The sequence below is a fragment of the Hippopotamus amphibius genome, chromosome 13 (genome assembly GCF_030028045.1).
Source record: "Hippopotamus amphibius kiboko isolate mHipAmp2 chromosome 13, mHipAmp2.hap2, whole genome shotgun sequence".
NCBI classification, from domain to species: Eukaryota; Metazoa; Chordata; class Mammalia; order Artiodactyla; family Hippopotamidae; genus Hippopotamus; species Hippopotamus amphibius.
The window spans coordinates 87996641-88012823 of record NC_080198.1 but is presented as its reverse complement, the minus strand read 5'-3'; the positions used below and the strand labels follow the sequence as shown (position 1 = coordinate 88012823).

At 35.9% G+C, this 16183-nt stretch overlaps 1 protein-coding gene across 4 annotated transcripts in view; it reads right to left on the bottom strand.

Annotated features, from left to right (window-relative positions):
* The window catches only part of TBCK (TBC1 domain containing kinase), a 207560-nt gene that overhangs the window by 26073 nt on the left and 165304 nt on the right, over positions 1–16183 (bottom strand). For all 4 annotated transcript variants that reach the window (XM_057704686.1, XM_057704688.1, XM_057704687.1 and 1 more), the window contains one exon: positions 4395–4554. In XM_057704686.1, the coding sequence (XP_057560669.1) occupies positions 4395–4554 (160 nt within the window). The remainder of the gene's footprint in view (positions 1–4394; positions 4555–16183) is intronic.

The window sequence follows — 16183 nt, the reverse complement described above, 5'->3', positions numbered from 1 at the left end:
TAATGGCAGTGCTAGGAAACTAGCACATGTTCAATTTTGATACCTTTTATTTCTTTTTCTTGCCTAATTGCTCTGGCTAGAATTAATACCAATCCTTCTCAAACCCTTCCAACAAACTGAAGAGGAGAGAACACCTCCTAACTCATGCTACAAATCAGAATTATTCTTCTACCAAAGCCAGACCAAGACACTGCAAGAAAAGAAAAATACCAATACCCCTGATGAATACTGATGTAAAAACTTCAACAAAATACTAGCAAACTGAATTCAGGGGCCTACTGAAAGTATTATATACCATGACTAAATGCAATATACACTAGGGATACAAGGATAGTTAAACATATGAGAGAAATTAATCAGCGTAATATACTGCTTTCATAGAAGGGAGGGAGAATCATAATTATAATCATCTCCACTGATGCAGAAAAAGCATTTAATAAAATTCAACACCATTCCAGGCTGAAAACACTCAATGAACTAGAAATAGAAGAGAATTTCCTTAATGTGACAAAAGTTGTATATGAAAAAACCCCAGGAAACACCATACTCAGTGGTGAAAGACTGAAAGCTTTTCCCCTAAGGTCAGGAAGAAGACAAAGATGCCTGCTTTTGCCACTTCTGTTCCACAAAGTACGGACTCTGCTTGTTTTCAATGTTTCTGTGGAGGAATGGGAGATTAGAGCTGCCCACTCTGCTGTTTTGCTGATGTTACTTCCAAACTCTAGAATTCTTATATGATCATCATACATAAAATAGCACTTATTAAATTTACATATATGCAAACTATAGTACTAGAAAATAAAATTAATAGCTGAAATCAATTCAGTGACTATAACTATCAGGCTTTTTTCTGAACCTTATTGCCTAATCTGAAATCTTCACAACAATGCCATGAGGTTAAGTACTATTGTCCCCATTTTATAAAGGAATCAATGGTGACTTAGAGAGGTTAAATGGCTTGCACAAATTAACAGCTGGTAAGAAACAGAACAGAGCAGTTAACATAGTCTGACTAAAAAATCATCTATTTAAATAGTATCCTTGTAAAAGTCAGGGTTTCAATAAGCCCTCAGGATAAATTAAGGGGGTTTTACTTACTGAGATTAATTACAAGGGTATAGGTGGGATGTAACAGAACCTTAAGGGACAGTGTAGTAACCCTGCACTACCGAAAAGCAGAGCTTGCCACCTCTACAGCTAAAAGGACCAAGGGGCTGGAAAGAGAGTAGTGTAGAGGAGGCTTATTGGAGAGCAGTGTTACCTTTAGTGGAGGAACACGGCAAAACTGAGACAATTTTGAGGGGAGAATCTAGGGGGATAACTATCCTGACCTCCCTCCCTCCCATAACTTGTCAGATCTCCCCATTAGCTCAACAACTGGAAGCCAGAAGACATGGAAGTCAGCCACCTGGGGCAGAGAGCAGTGTGACGTGTGGAGAATGGATCTGTGATGGGAGGGAGGGCAAGTGGAAGATACCCAGTGCATACATGGACACATGGTAGAATTTCAGTAAATATGCTTTAAGTTGAGATGCTTCCAACCTAGAGAGGGGGTGAGGGGGGAAGAAGCATTAGTAAAGCCACACAGATTTGTACAGCAGACAAAAAGATGATGGAACAATATAAGCAACTGAATATCTAAAGTTCTCTTTAGCCCCATGATGAGAAAAATTATTAAAGGTACATCTGTGGACAAAAGAATGTCACCAGCCATTTCAGTAAACAAAGGATGTTGCAGCCATAAAGCCATAGGCCACTGCAGCGGTCCCTGATGGTGTACCCTGAGGGGTATTCAGTATGGAGAAAAACAGGATACTGGCCCTAGATACTTAAGATGCGTATCAAAGGAATAATTTCAATAAGCCCAGACTCTTGCATTTTCCCACACAAAGAAAAGCACTAAAATCATTAACGTGAGATGTCTGTTTTTATGATTAGCAATAATCTTTTGATGTTCAACTACATTTTTTTCTTTCTCAGCAAACACTCCTATATATCCTGGCTCCTCCCTTACCTCTTTGGAACAGTCCTTAGAGCTATCTGAGAGGCTATATCCCCAGCTTAAGTCCTTAGTAAGTCCGTGGAATAAAACATAATTCTCAAATTTTAGATTGTGCATTTTTTTTGGTTGACATATCTCTATACAAATATTTAAACTGTTTCTCAAAAATTACTTTCTGCTGTTGGATTGAAGCATTAATAGCTGAGCATACAATCTGTTCAGTCACTTGTCTACAAGTGTGAATAACCATGGAGAGTTTGAGGAAGAAGGAACTGCTCATGATAGCATCTGGTTTCTGACAAGCAAGACACTGGCTAATTTATTCAGAATATGATGGCTCTTTATGTACCACCATTATTTTCAAATATTGTTATTACTTCATCTCAATAGTCTTGCTTCCAGATTTCCTTCATATGTTGAACTTTTAAATTTATTCACACTGTGATAGACTAGCATTTCACAACATGACAAATGGTTTATAATTTATTATTTAATGAAAGAAATGAGTTATCTATTTATTTGTATATATGTTTTGACCTTTATGATAAAGTAAAATCAGAATAAACATAAATCTGGAGACTAATACAATGAGTGGGATGTTTGCAAACATTTAACATATATAAGAAGATTCAGTTATACAAGTCTACTTATTAGATACATCTTTCAAATAGTGAATGCTTTATGAAAGTAGAGCCTTAGAGCATAAACGTTTATTTCAGGTCTTGGGTTCATACACTGGGAGGAATTATTGTGATCTGTGAAAATTCAGAACAAGTCTATTTTTAAAAAACAGGACAAATAGCAGCATTCAGACTCAAAAGCCTTACTTGCTCACTGAGTTAAGGGTATGCTTAGAGTCATATAGACTCATGTTTCAATCTTGGTTCTGAAACAAACAAATTAGATAAACTCTGAGTCTAAGTTTTCCTCATACATTAAATATGAGTAAATAATGCCCCCCTCATAGAACTGTTATGAAGAATAAAAAGAGATAACCTAGGAAAGTACTTAACACAGTGCCTAGCACACAAATACCAGTCAATAATTGGGATTATTATCACTGTAAAGATTTCTTCCTAAGGCTGTATATTATGTGGAACTCAGAAATACGTGATTCTCAATAGTATTTCTGTGGGTTGAATATACTGATATGCATTGTAAATAATAATAATAATAGTAATAAACTTACATCAAAATAATTCAGACACCCTGGCTTTAGTTCTAAAATGTTCTCATTTACTTATTAAAGTTGCACATTAGTCATTTACTATACTGACTTTCTCTGAAACAGGTATATTTAGATTATTCCCTGTCATCACTAGATATAGTTACATAAAAGAGGGGTGAGTGATTTAAGACTTTTAGTTAATATCTACTCAGATACTTCTTTAGTTTGGTCAATTAAGCGTCTTCATCAAGGATGACTTTAATTTAGTGTCAAAAGCCAATACTACCATTAGCTCTGTACTTCTGAGACAAGGATTATTGGATGCTTAAAATGGTCTATGACCAAAAGTCTTAAAGTTCTCATTTGACCATACTTCCATTGATCACCTTTCTGGATTATTCAATTTATTTGCATAAGCTATCTTCAGGGAGCAAACTATCTCTGCTACTTTTTCAGGAGCAGATTCTTCCGCCCTTTTACAAAAGGGCCTGTTCTGGTTTAATGTTGCATACATCTAGATTTTTTTAAAAAACAGCTTTATTGAGCTATGATAGACATATGATAGCTTATATGTATTCAAAGTATACATTTTGATAAGTCTGACTGGGGGATTTGTAAACAAGCCCATTTGGTTCTCATACTCCATATTCTCTAACTTATCCTTTGTATGTTTTAGAGGATGTTTTTGACCTCCAAAAGCTGCTCTGTGTTGTATTTTTCAAAATTTTTAAGAGCATAGCCAGAAGAGTGAAGCCATTTTATTGTTTCATATACTCCTCATATCTGAAAGTTGATATCATTATAAAGCTTTGAGCCTATAGTAAACCAAACCCCCAAATCCAACAAATTCCATCATGATCAGCTTTCAGAGCCTCTAATCAAGCCCCAGTGTTTTTCTACAATGGAAGGAATTGAAGCTACTTCTTGTAATTTCAGAAGGCAGTTAAAAACAAAAACACCAAACTAAAACAAAACACCTTAGGTTATCATTTGGAGTTTCCTAAGCTGAGTATTGATCCTGATGCCTCACACTGAGGAAAAAAGCCTGAATTCTTTTACAGGGAAGAGACAGACAATCTCTTTTATGTTAGAATATAGACAGATCTTCAAAGCTCATTTGATTTGCAACCAGCTTCTGAAGAAATACCCTTTTAGACAATCTGTTGAAGTAGGCAGGTAAATAACTCATCGTGATGTCTGTGTGACATTTCGGAGTACACTTACCTCTGCTGTGTGCTTTGTCACATTCCCCACGATGACAATGACCTTGCCTTTGAAGCTCTGGAGCATAGCAGTGTAAGGTCCTTGGGTAAGCTCCCCTTCTGCGGTAAATGCAGTGCTGAATGGAATGTTGATGCTGCCTGAAATGTGACCCCGAATAAAACTGAGAAAAAAAGTTAAGGGAAACATTTATTTGTGTGCAGACTTGAATGTGTGAGAGAAACTCACAGAGGTAATTGATTCTCAGAAGATAGCACCATTAAAATCAAACAGGAATGGAGACCGGACTTGAAAATTCCCTGAGTAGACAAAACTGATTTAGTCATACAAGTGAAGATTAATGTAGCTTATTTTGCAAGACAAGTGAGGCTAACTTGACGTGGGTCACTTGTTTATGTCTCTGAAAATCATAAGTGAAACTTAAATTGTCCCCCTAAATTGATATGACATGATCACTAATCAATTTCCTTTCATTTAAGAAAATTCTAATGTTGTAACCCATCGCTGAAAAATAGTTTCTGCTGCTTTTAAACAATATACCTCTGAGCCTCATTCCATGTGTTGGTTCCTGGTTTGCAAACTGTCTTTTGGTGTGTGCTCAATAAACTTGTACTAATTAGAACTTCAGTTTTCTGTTTTCTGAACTTTTTTGACAGTTATAAACATCTTCCATGCTCACATGAGTATTTTACTTAAATAAAGTAAGGCACCTCTGTGGAAAAAGAAGTTAAATGTGAAAATGGAATGAACAAGAGAAAGGAGGGAGACTAGTCAAAGATGTAAAGAAGAATTTCCTAATTAAATGAAGTATTGTGAAGTGATCGAATGCAGAAAATAAATGGCAGTCACATAGGTTGTACAATATTCATGGCTTTCAGTTCATCAGTACTATTATGATTATTTTAAAGCTCTGAAAGTAATGTAGCCAAGTGGATATTCTCAGATATAACTTGACACTACAAAACTTTATCTACTTTGGGGCTTCCCTGGTGGCGCAGTGGTTAAGAATCCACCTGCCAATGCAGGGGACACGGGTTTGAGCCCTGGTCCGGGAAGATCCCACATGCCGTGGAGCAACTAAGCCCGTGTGCCACAACTCCTGAGCCTGTGCTCTAGAGCCACAACTACTGAGCCCACGTGCCACAATTACTGAAGCCCATGTGCCTAGAGCCTGTGCTATGTAATGAGAAGCCACCGCAATAAGAGAAGCCACTGCAATGAGAAGCATGTGCCGCGCAAAGAAGAATAGCCTCCATTTGCCACAACTATAGAAAAGCCCGTGTGCAGAGAAAAGTCCAATGCAGCCAAAAACAAACAAAGTTATTTAAACACACACACACACACACACACACACAGCTTATCTACTTTGGGCAAGCAATTGCTAAATGGGACTCTAGAATTGTTAGAGGTCATTAGTTAGCACTGGCTGGAAACATTTCTGTTGTTGATTTATTTCTCAAGTAAACTTAGCTATTTCCATTCTTTACAATTTTATGTTCTCTAAAGGAGGTGATGATTTACTATATTCGTACTTTAGAAGGGTTTTAATGATTTCATTGACTATTCCTTATAATTTTGGTATTAAAAGTTGTATTAGCTTAAAATATTTACAAACATAAGATCTTAAAGAAAAAATATTCCTTCAAAAGTAATTAAAAAGTATAATTTTAAAAAATGCAGTGAAAAAGATGATTCTTCACAGAGTCTGTAGAGAAAGATATTAAATATTATTATTAATCAAATAACGTTTCAAAAAAGCATAAAATAACTGCAAAAACTGCTCTGAAAGAGATGTATATTGATGTATCAATTTGGGGAGGACAGGGAAGGTTTCCACTAAGCAACTAAGTGGCCGAGCTAAAATCTGAATAATTAATACAAGCTAATTAGGCAACAGGATGGAATGGAGGTGGTATAGGGTGGTGGAAGGGACAAACATTTCAGGCAGAAATGTTAGGCATATGTTGGGGAGGCACATGACCAGTCAGGAGAAAGGAAGGAAGGCCAGTACTGGTGGACTGTAGAGAGCAAAGACAGCACACGATAAGACGGGCCTGGGAACGGATGCAGAGCCCAGATCACACAGGGCCTTGCAGATCACGTCGTTAATATTGGTCTTTATCCTACAGCAACGGAAATCAGAAAGTATTTTCAGCAGAGAAGTAAGAGATCATGTTTGCACTTTGGCAACAATGTGGAGAAACTCTAGGAGAGAAGTGAATGTGAATATTAGTTTATAAGACGTGCAGGCAGCATCTCATCTCCTCCTTAACAACCACTGATGATGACCATGAAGAGATGTTTTTTGTTCAATAGAAGCATTTTCCCCTAAACTTCCACTTTACATTTGTTCTTTACAGAACGGAAAAGCCATAGAGTTTTAAAAGGTATAATATCACAAGCAACGAATATTCCTCCCACCCCAAAGACTCATCAGTCATTGCTGTAGAAGGGGAAAAGATAAAATCATTTATTGACATGACAATTTCTCAGTTGCCCCGGTTTGTAGGTTCATCTTCAGAATACTACTGCTCTTGTTTTTCTGTTTGTCTCTCTTTTTCCCTCATTAATGGAGAGAGGAGAAATTTGAGGCTCCTATTCTCAAGAATGATGGAGGCTGAACACAGATCTTAAATTACTAGTCAGCTGTTGCCTCATCCTTTTTTCTTTAAAGAAAGGCATTTGGCACTAGTAGTGAGGGAAAGGACATAAAAAGTTCTGAAAAATGACATGAGAGGTAGAATAAACATTATCATCCCAGTGTATCAGAGTCTTCTAGGATGAACAGAGAATTTATAATCATAGGCAGATCACCCCTGAATTTCATCAGCACTAGTTTTTCAAACATTTACAATTACTCAATACTCAAAATATCAACTGCAGTTTTCACGAACAGAAATGACTTTCTCCTTAGCATATAATTACTCCGCTAGCACTTTAATCTTCAATAGGGACATACCTTAAAATAAAAATTACTGATTTTCATAAACTATGAACCTAACAACTCAATTATTCTCAGCAAATATATCTACATCCGCCAGTCTGAATCAATTGCCAGAGAGGGTTTCTGTGTGTATCAAACAGCCAGTATCAACATGAACATGTTTTCCTTTCTAGTGTTTTTTCAGTAACAAAAGCAATACAAATCTATCCTAGTCAAATGCTGTAGCAGACATGTCTGCATGCCTGCCCACCTCCCACTTTCTTGCTTGAAAGGAGCTCAACTACTGACCCTGATGAAAGGGTGAGCCTAGGCTGTTATATTTGTATCAGCTGATCCTGCCACAATCAGGACTGACAGGACAGAAGGGAGTGGAAGAGTGAAGGTGGGTATCTGACACAGACTGAGCCAATTAGATTCTCTCCCTTCAAAATCAAAATAAAAAAGACAATGCTCAGACTGTGTTAAGCTTAACAATGTGAAGTCACACTTGAGTGCCTTCTATATATATTTTATTCAGTCACATGTTAAAAAATTAGTGACTCTAGAAATAAAATTATTTTACAAAATAAATTCTATAGATATTTGGTTTAAAAAAAGTATCCATCTGTATCCAAATATCCAATATCTAATACCTGTATCTAAAATCATAGACAAGCATCTAGATGATTTGGTGGGTTCAACAGCACCAATTTATTATGTGCTTTTAAAGAAGATTTTAGTATGTCACCCAAGTATGTCATAAACTTATCATCCTAGAATTTTCTTTTGTGCTTTATGGTTTGATGTTTTAAAAAAAATCCGCTAGATTAAATGTTAAAATGCTTGACACAGTATGATGGCAACAGAGTATTTTGGGTAAGAGAAAAGTTATAATCCAAAATACAAAACTATTTCCAACTTTTTAAGGGTATTTTAACACTTTGGAAAATAAGACACAAAACAAAAATATTCTTATACCACACTTCCCCTATTCTTAGCTTAGTTCAATCAAAAAAATCCTGGAAAACATATAAAAGCACTTATCCAAAAACACTCATCATAAAACTTCTAGTGCAAATAAGATTGGGTAAGCATGAATGCTTGTAGATGGGGTGGTCAAACCTGTAAATAGCTATCCTTAACTGCGGGACTGGCAAATAGCAGAGGAGAATGAGACTGGTCTAGTTACACATTAACATATTTACAATGAACATTCTCTTTTTAAGTAAGTTGGACAATGAAGACAATTTTGGTTATTTAAGGATCTTGTTTCTTTTGATAATTATTTACATTTCACTGCCTACATTAGAAATTCTCATGTGACCCAAACATCATATGATGAACTAGAACTTTTTAAGGCAACTTATAAACACATGAGAGGCTGTCAGATTATATTGTAAAGGTAGGCAGCTGAATACTTTTTTTTAACCTTCTGAGTCTTTCATAATCATAATAAAATATTAGGTGTTTGAAAAATGAGCACAGAACACATTCTGTATATTTTGTGTTAATTGGACAGAATAAGTAGAGTGAAACACAAGATGATTTCTGACATATAGTGACTCTGATTAGTCCTGGGCAAAACATGGCAAGGAGAGCAAAATGATATAGAATATACTGAGATAAGCACTTTCTCCATGTTTTGAGGACATAAGTTTTATTTTCTTGCACTGCAGTGGAAGACAAGTCTGTATAAATTCTTAATAATAAGGTAGTATTAGAGATGAACATGCAACAATATATATCTTAGGATTATGACTGTTAACTTCATTGCTTTACTCATATTCTAGACAAAAATTTGGATTTTCTGTATTTGCCTTTTGTATTTAGAAAAGTCATTGCCTGTCAGCATAAACACAGGTATGAGGTAAACAATACCCACATTTAAAGCGGTTCTATAGTGAATGTACTACCGCACAGACAGACACCATACTATTTTACAAACTATAAACTTAAAAAGCTTCAGCTTCAAAGTGCCCAGTTTAGAGACTATTAGGACATAGAAGCCTGAGTATTTATGTGGTAATTAGTCCCAATCATACATACATCTCGATAGTGTACTTATAACAATGTCCACCATAATTTTCAGATTGGTTTTGGCAAAAACCACAATAAAAAACAATGGCACACATAAACACTAGCTTTTTACTTTTCAGTGTTTATTTCTGCCATTTTTTAAAATTTTAATTTTTACTATTAGGATTTTTGATCATGTATTTGAAGAAATTAAAAGATGTAAGACGATTAAAGAAGTTGGCAGTAATTACAATGAAATCTCTCCTATGGAATAATAGTATCTATAAAAACAAAAAAGCATCTAGTTATTATAGTAGTCACCAGGTCAGGTGCTAGTACTTTAATTTTTTTTGTGATAAAAGAGGTGGATTATTAGAACAATATTAACAGGTAAGGATGGTACGCATTACCTTGTAGGTTTCTAAGATACAAAGACTTTCCTGTATTCATAAGTCAGTCTATATAACAATATGACAAGTAGATGCATCATACTTTAATCAAGCAGATAGAAAAAATATCAGTTCAAAGAACAATATAGATATACCATATAGGCAAATTACATAGGTAAATGTTCATATTCCAGAAAAATTCTTCACTAAAAGATTTTAAAATTCCTTTAAAATATTTAATAGCTCAAAATTCAACACAGAAATAATCTGTTTTCTAATCCTAAAAGAGCACAGCATTTCTCACTTAGTAACATCACACCTCTATATACAAAGCATACTAGTATCTTACCAGACCACTTCTGAAGGTACGCATACTTTTATGTTTGTTTGCTATGTTAGCTAACTATAATTAGTGTTAAAAGGATCAAAGTAAATGTTATACCTTTAGTATTAATATATCAAAAGCCGTCTCCTATTATATAACTAAATAGCATTAACTGATATAAAAATTATATCTTTAGATATCATTTTTCCTTGCTAAATCTATTGTTGCTTTCCTTGAAGAACATCACCATCCCAAAGTCAGTCTAAAATCTCATTTTTGTCATCTCATTTGTGGCAACATTCAACTTTACTGTACTAATAAATCCCATCTTCCTATCTCTAGTCCCATTGCTACTATTTCAGACACTCATTACTTTGAGCTTAGACTATTACAGTAGCTTTCCGTTTTCTCCAAGTCTCATCTTTTCCCTTGGAAATCCATTTTATTCACAATATTTTTAGATTAAAAATTTTAAAACGAAGTTCTGATCATCACACCCCTACTGAGAAAGCTTCCACAGCTGCCTATAAGACAAAGTCCAAATTTCTTTATGAATAGAACCAAACTGTTTACTTCAATTGCAACCAAACTGAATCACACACTGTTTCCAGTATATGATCTGCCTAGTTCCTGTAGTTTTCTCTGCCTAAGTAGCTTTTCTCCGTATTTTTGAGTGTTCAAATATTACCCATCCTTCGAGAGTTTCCTCCGTGAAAGTTCCCTTTCCCACAGTATCTGTATACCTCTCATGACAGCAATTTGATCTTTCTCTTTTAATAAATTTATTTACTTATTTATTGGCTGTGTTGGGTCTTTGTTGCCACACATGGGCTTTTTCTAGCTGTGGCAAGTGGGGGCTATTCTTCATTGCGGTGCACAGGCTTCTCATTGCAGTGACTCTTGTTGCGGGAGCACGGGCTCTAGGTGCATGGGCTTCAGTAGTTGGGCACATGGACTCAGTAGTTGTGGCTCATGGGCTCTAGAGTGCAGGCTCAGTAGTTGTGGTGCATGGGCTTAGTTGCTCTGCGGCATGCAGGATCTTCCTGGACCAGGGCTCGAACCCGTGTCCCCTGCACTGGCAGGCAGATTCTTAACCACTGTGCCACCAGGGAAGACCCAGCAATTTGATCTTATATAAAACATACTAATGTACCTGACTTCCATCAAGACTTTAAATAATTCATAGGAAGGATCTGTATTTATCTCATCTATGAAACTCTTACAATGTTTAATACAGTATTTAGAATGCATCTAACATATTTGCTGAGTACATAGATTTCAGAATTGTGCCAAACCTAGAGAACTAGCGGCAGCAGCAAATATGCTAAACACCTCCTGGCCTTCCTAGCTAGGGGCACCACTACTTATCAATACTTGTAAGTGCTATGACATAGAATTCTCTTTTGTCGAAATATAGCATGAGAAAAAAGAAAGAAACAACAACAGAAGTCAGTTTCCTGGATTTTCTCCAGCATAGATACCAACCCAAAGGGCCTAGCAAAACTAGTTTATTTCAGGGTGAAGCTAGAGACCTCACTCTCTGTGACTGCTAATATGAAGGAATATTTACGTACATCAAATCTTTGGGTGATTCCATCCTTCTAGCCTTACCTGCACCATCACCTCCATTCTCATCCTTCCTCCCACTGCATTAGTCTCTCTAAAACACGAATCTGAGCATGCCACTTACCTGATTAAATTCTTTAATGTTTTCTCACAGCCTATGGAATAAAAAACCCAAACTTCCTAGCATGTTATGCAACATTCTCTACAAGCTGCCTTTGCCTACTTTGGTCTCATTTCCCACCCTCATATATTCCAGCCATGCACATTCAAGGTACTTGTAATTCCCTGACTGTGTCTTCCTCACCCTCTGTGCACCCATGCACTGTGTTTTTTTCAGTCTGAAATGTCCTCATTCTCTTCACTGCTAGGGTGACTTCCACTTGTCTTTCAAGATCCATTTCAGGCATCATCTGGCTTAGGTGACCATCCTTATATTCCCATGGCTTTCTGAGTATGCCTCAGACATAGAGCATTTCATACTGTATTGTGATCATCTATCTAGCATGTCTTTCTTACCCACAAGATTGTGAGCTGCTGTTGGGCAGGGGCTCTGATTTAACCTAGCAAAGCAGGTTCTCAGGCAGGACCGACTGGCTGATTGAATGAGACTAATGGCACTCAGGAGCTGGGGCAATGGATGGGGTCAGAGCAAACAGGAGCTCTTCAACAATTAATGTACTATTAATCCAGACAGTGGAGACGTTCTTCAGTAGTGGCTACCATATATTCCCACGTTATACAAGGTCCATTCAGATCTGGGAATACAACTGGATAGAAGTTATAATTCAAGTAGCTTAAACCTAGATCCAAACGGGATGATAAAAAAAAACCTTACTAAGCCTCCATATTATCTTCCTTGCTCTGAACACAAGTACCTCTATATTACTTTGAAGACTTTTTTAGAAATTAATTCTTCAGACGAGCAATACTAGCATTTACTAAGGAGGAATAATGTGGTGTAATAATGAAAACAACTGAGTTTATGTGTTTTTCAAATTAAAAGATTTAAGCCTGAGGTTGTCTTTCCTATAGCTTTTGATACAAAAAAAAAAGGTAAGAGTTTTACAAATAAAGCTGCAAAAAAAAAAAAAAAAGGCTTCACTTCAAGCAAACGAAGATAGTGTTCCTTCAAAGTACTTCTGCTCATAGATAACAGCTGGACCCGCATTTACATGACTAAGGCCACACTTAATATGAACACCAGGAAATTTGAAACTCTAACTATTTAGAAATATTAACGAAAACAACAGTTTAACTTGTGTATTATCTTTAAAGCTATTAACATCAGTACTTATGAAATTTATGCCACTGCATGAGAAACATTTTCTATTGGCTCTTTAAAATATTCAATTATTGTTTGCTCTGAAATCTCCATTACGTATGGAAGAACAAACATAACTGACCTGAAACTTTACCCAGATTAACAATTCATGTTTCTTTCTTATAAAAATAAAAATAAAATAAGATTTCACCAAAAACTTAGCTGTTATAAGTTAACCTGTTATAACCTGTTATAAGCTGTTCAGCTCTAATATTAAGAATGTAGACTAGATTATCTCTAGAGTTCCTTCTTATTCTAACGTTGGATTATGTCTTTATTGCCAAGTCTGTGAAGTCTACCTTCATGTCTGCCAGCTTTCCCTTTTTGTACTCCTCTTCTCTACTGGTCACCACTGAGGTTAGGGTTAGTTCCCTCAGATTGCTGACATGCTTCTCTTCGCCTACAATCATAAAAACTGATAATAGATTAAAATAGTACCTCTTGCAGGGTATTTTTATTTTAACTGGAAATATTTATACCACAAGCTAAATGACTAAAGCTTTAACAGACCTTCAGGTGATGGGGTTCAGGATATGCTACCCCAAATTATGGCATCTTGGGATACTGTATATTTTAAGTTGAAGGAATTTGAGAAATGTTATGTGTAGGAAGGACTTTCTGACCTTCCCATGAGTCAGGTCATAAAGCCTTCAGCTGAGAGGTGCCCTCCTTATACCCAGAGGAACATCCTTATCTTCAAGATGGAGGACCACCAAGAGGAATCTGAATGGACAGGCCTTGCTAAGTTTTCCTCAGTTTACTACAAAAGTTTACAACACTTAGCTCAAACCCTTTTTGCTCTATCACATTTTCCCATGACTGTCCACTCTTCATCAGACCTAGCTTAAAAACACTCAGGTTTAACCAACTCTTTAGGTCTTCCTTATGAAGGCTCCCATGTCACGTAAAACTTATATTAAATAAATTTGTATACTTTTTTTCTTGTGAATTCATCTTGTGTTACAGGGGCCCAAGCCAAGAACTTAGAAAAGTAGAGAAAAAAGATATTTTTCTTCCCCTACATGTATAGGAGAGTTCTAGGGAGTGGTAAGGTTGTCCTTTGAATTCATTGGTAGACAGTAACTTATTTTGCTGAAGGATAACATTGCCTCCCTCCTTTTCTTAAACAATCATTTCAATTATTTTACATAGGTAAAGAAAGATGATATGAAAGTTAATTTTGGCCATTTACTTTCCTGAAAGTACATATGAGGAAAACAAATTTCTCACCTATATGAAGATGTATCACCTATATGAAGAACTGTATTAGCCAAATTTTCCTGTTTAAATGATCCATAAAAGCAAAATAGAGGATAAAAATGATATAGGGAGACTAGAAACAACTTGAAAAATATTATAAACAACACTTCAAAAGTAACTTTATTTGGGGAAAAAAAGGTGTTACAGAGTTTCCTTTTTTCCCCCCTCTATTGTATAGGACTACAATTTGTTGGAGTGGGAGAAATAAAATTATTTTAAAAATATATTAGCATTAAATATTTATTCATTTCTTAAACAGATAGGAAAAGTCATGGTAGTCCCAGAGTTTAACTGCAAAATTAAGAATTAGTTTACAAAAATGATTCCTTCAAAAAATATGAGAATTTTAACAGGCTTAATTTGTTAGTTTAAAAATATCAGCATCTTAGTGATAGCTTTGGGAAAATTTAATACAAAAATATTTTGAATGTATTAAATCTTACAAATAAGTTACTATAGTAGGAAAGAATATTTTTAACATGCTTCCTCTCTCAAAACATTCCAGATTTGCTTTCCAATATTTAAAAGTTCATTTTTCCTTGAATCTGTAGCTGTGTTAGTATAAAGACAACTATTAGATTTATTTAGTTGAGCTTAGGCCCCCTATATACAGAGGCACTGAAAGTGATAGCTGAGTTTGTGTGTAAGATTTGAAGGAATGTGTATTGTGTCTGAACACACAGTTTGGAATCAATAAATGTCTCATTCAGTCATTAATTCATATTAACTGATTTCTCTCGGTCTTGTTTATGCTTGCTTAATAGTTCTATGAAGAGACCAAACAGCCATTTGGAGAAAAAAGCTTAAGAACACGAGGTTGGCTCTACCAACTGTCAGTTACACGGCCTTGGGCAAGTTGCTTAGGGCTTTTCAAGCCTCAGTTTCTTCATTAGTAAAATAGAGATATTATTTTATGCCATGCTTGGCATACTGTGAGAGCTTAATGATAGCTATTATTGGAAGTCACTTCACTTGACCCTATTAAATCTTAATAAATCCATTCTAAGTGCCTCTTGTTTTAAAGGAACAGGTAAGGCACAATAGTGCCACCATGTACATTTGCATCTTCAATAGGACAGTGAAAAGTATTCAACGGAAAGCATAAATCTCTAATTGCAGATTTTTAGGAATTAGTGATTACAGGTATCCAAGCAATTAAGGGCATGTTAGTAACTCTAAAATTACACTGTAGAGATTTCCGACTGTCCCATACCTTCTGGCTGCAGTGACTTTATCTCCTCTGACGTCCTCTTTTACTGTAATGGTCTCCTTGCTGGTCCAAAATGACCAAGCATGTTCATACATCAGAGTCTTTGCCTTCGCTCTTCCTTCTGCCTAAAATGTTTCTCCCTGCATCATTTTCAGCCTACCTCTTTATATTATTCAGCTCTGCTGAAATATCACCTTTTCCCAGAGTCCTTTCTTGAGTACTTTGTCAAACTCTATCACTCTCTATCCTTCCCCTTGCTTTATTTTTATGCATAGCACTTACTGCTGTCTAACATCATATGAGAGATATATTTATCTACCTCTCCAATTAAAATGTAGTTTCCATGACTGCAGGGGAATTTGTCATTTTGTTTACTGACAAATTCTCAAAATCTGGTACACTAACTACTGACTAGCACACACCAAGACAGCCAATAAATATTTGCTGAATAAATGAATGTGAGACGAGATGAATATTTCTAGCTCTAAACTCTGATTCTACTGACTTCTTATGAGTACAGTCTTGCTTCTGGATTTAAAGGAAAAAAGGCCTCAGAAATCACTGGATCACTTTTAGAATGCAAAGGGACATATACAGCCACTGTATCCTTATAACTTTGAAGGGTATAGGTATGGGAGTGTGGAACAGTGTTTGTCATCTTGATTTTTTTCCTTTATATTTTCTGGGGAATTTCTAGGTGCCAAACCAGGTGCTGGGGTTACAAAAATTTAAAGGACATAAGTCCTATCTGTACTTTGCTTCTCTTATCCAGAGATTACTTT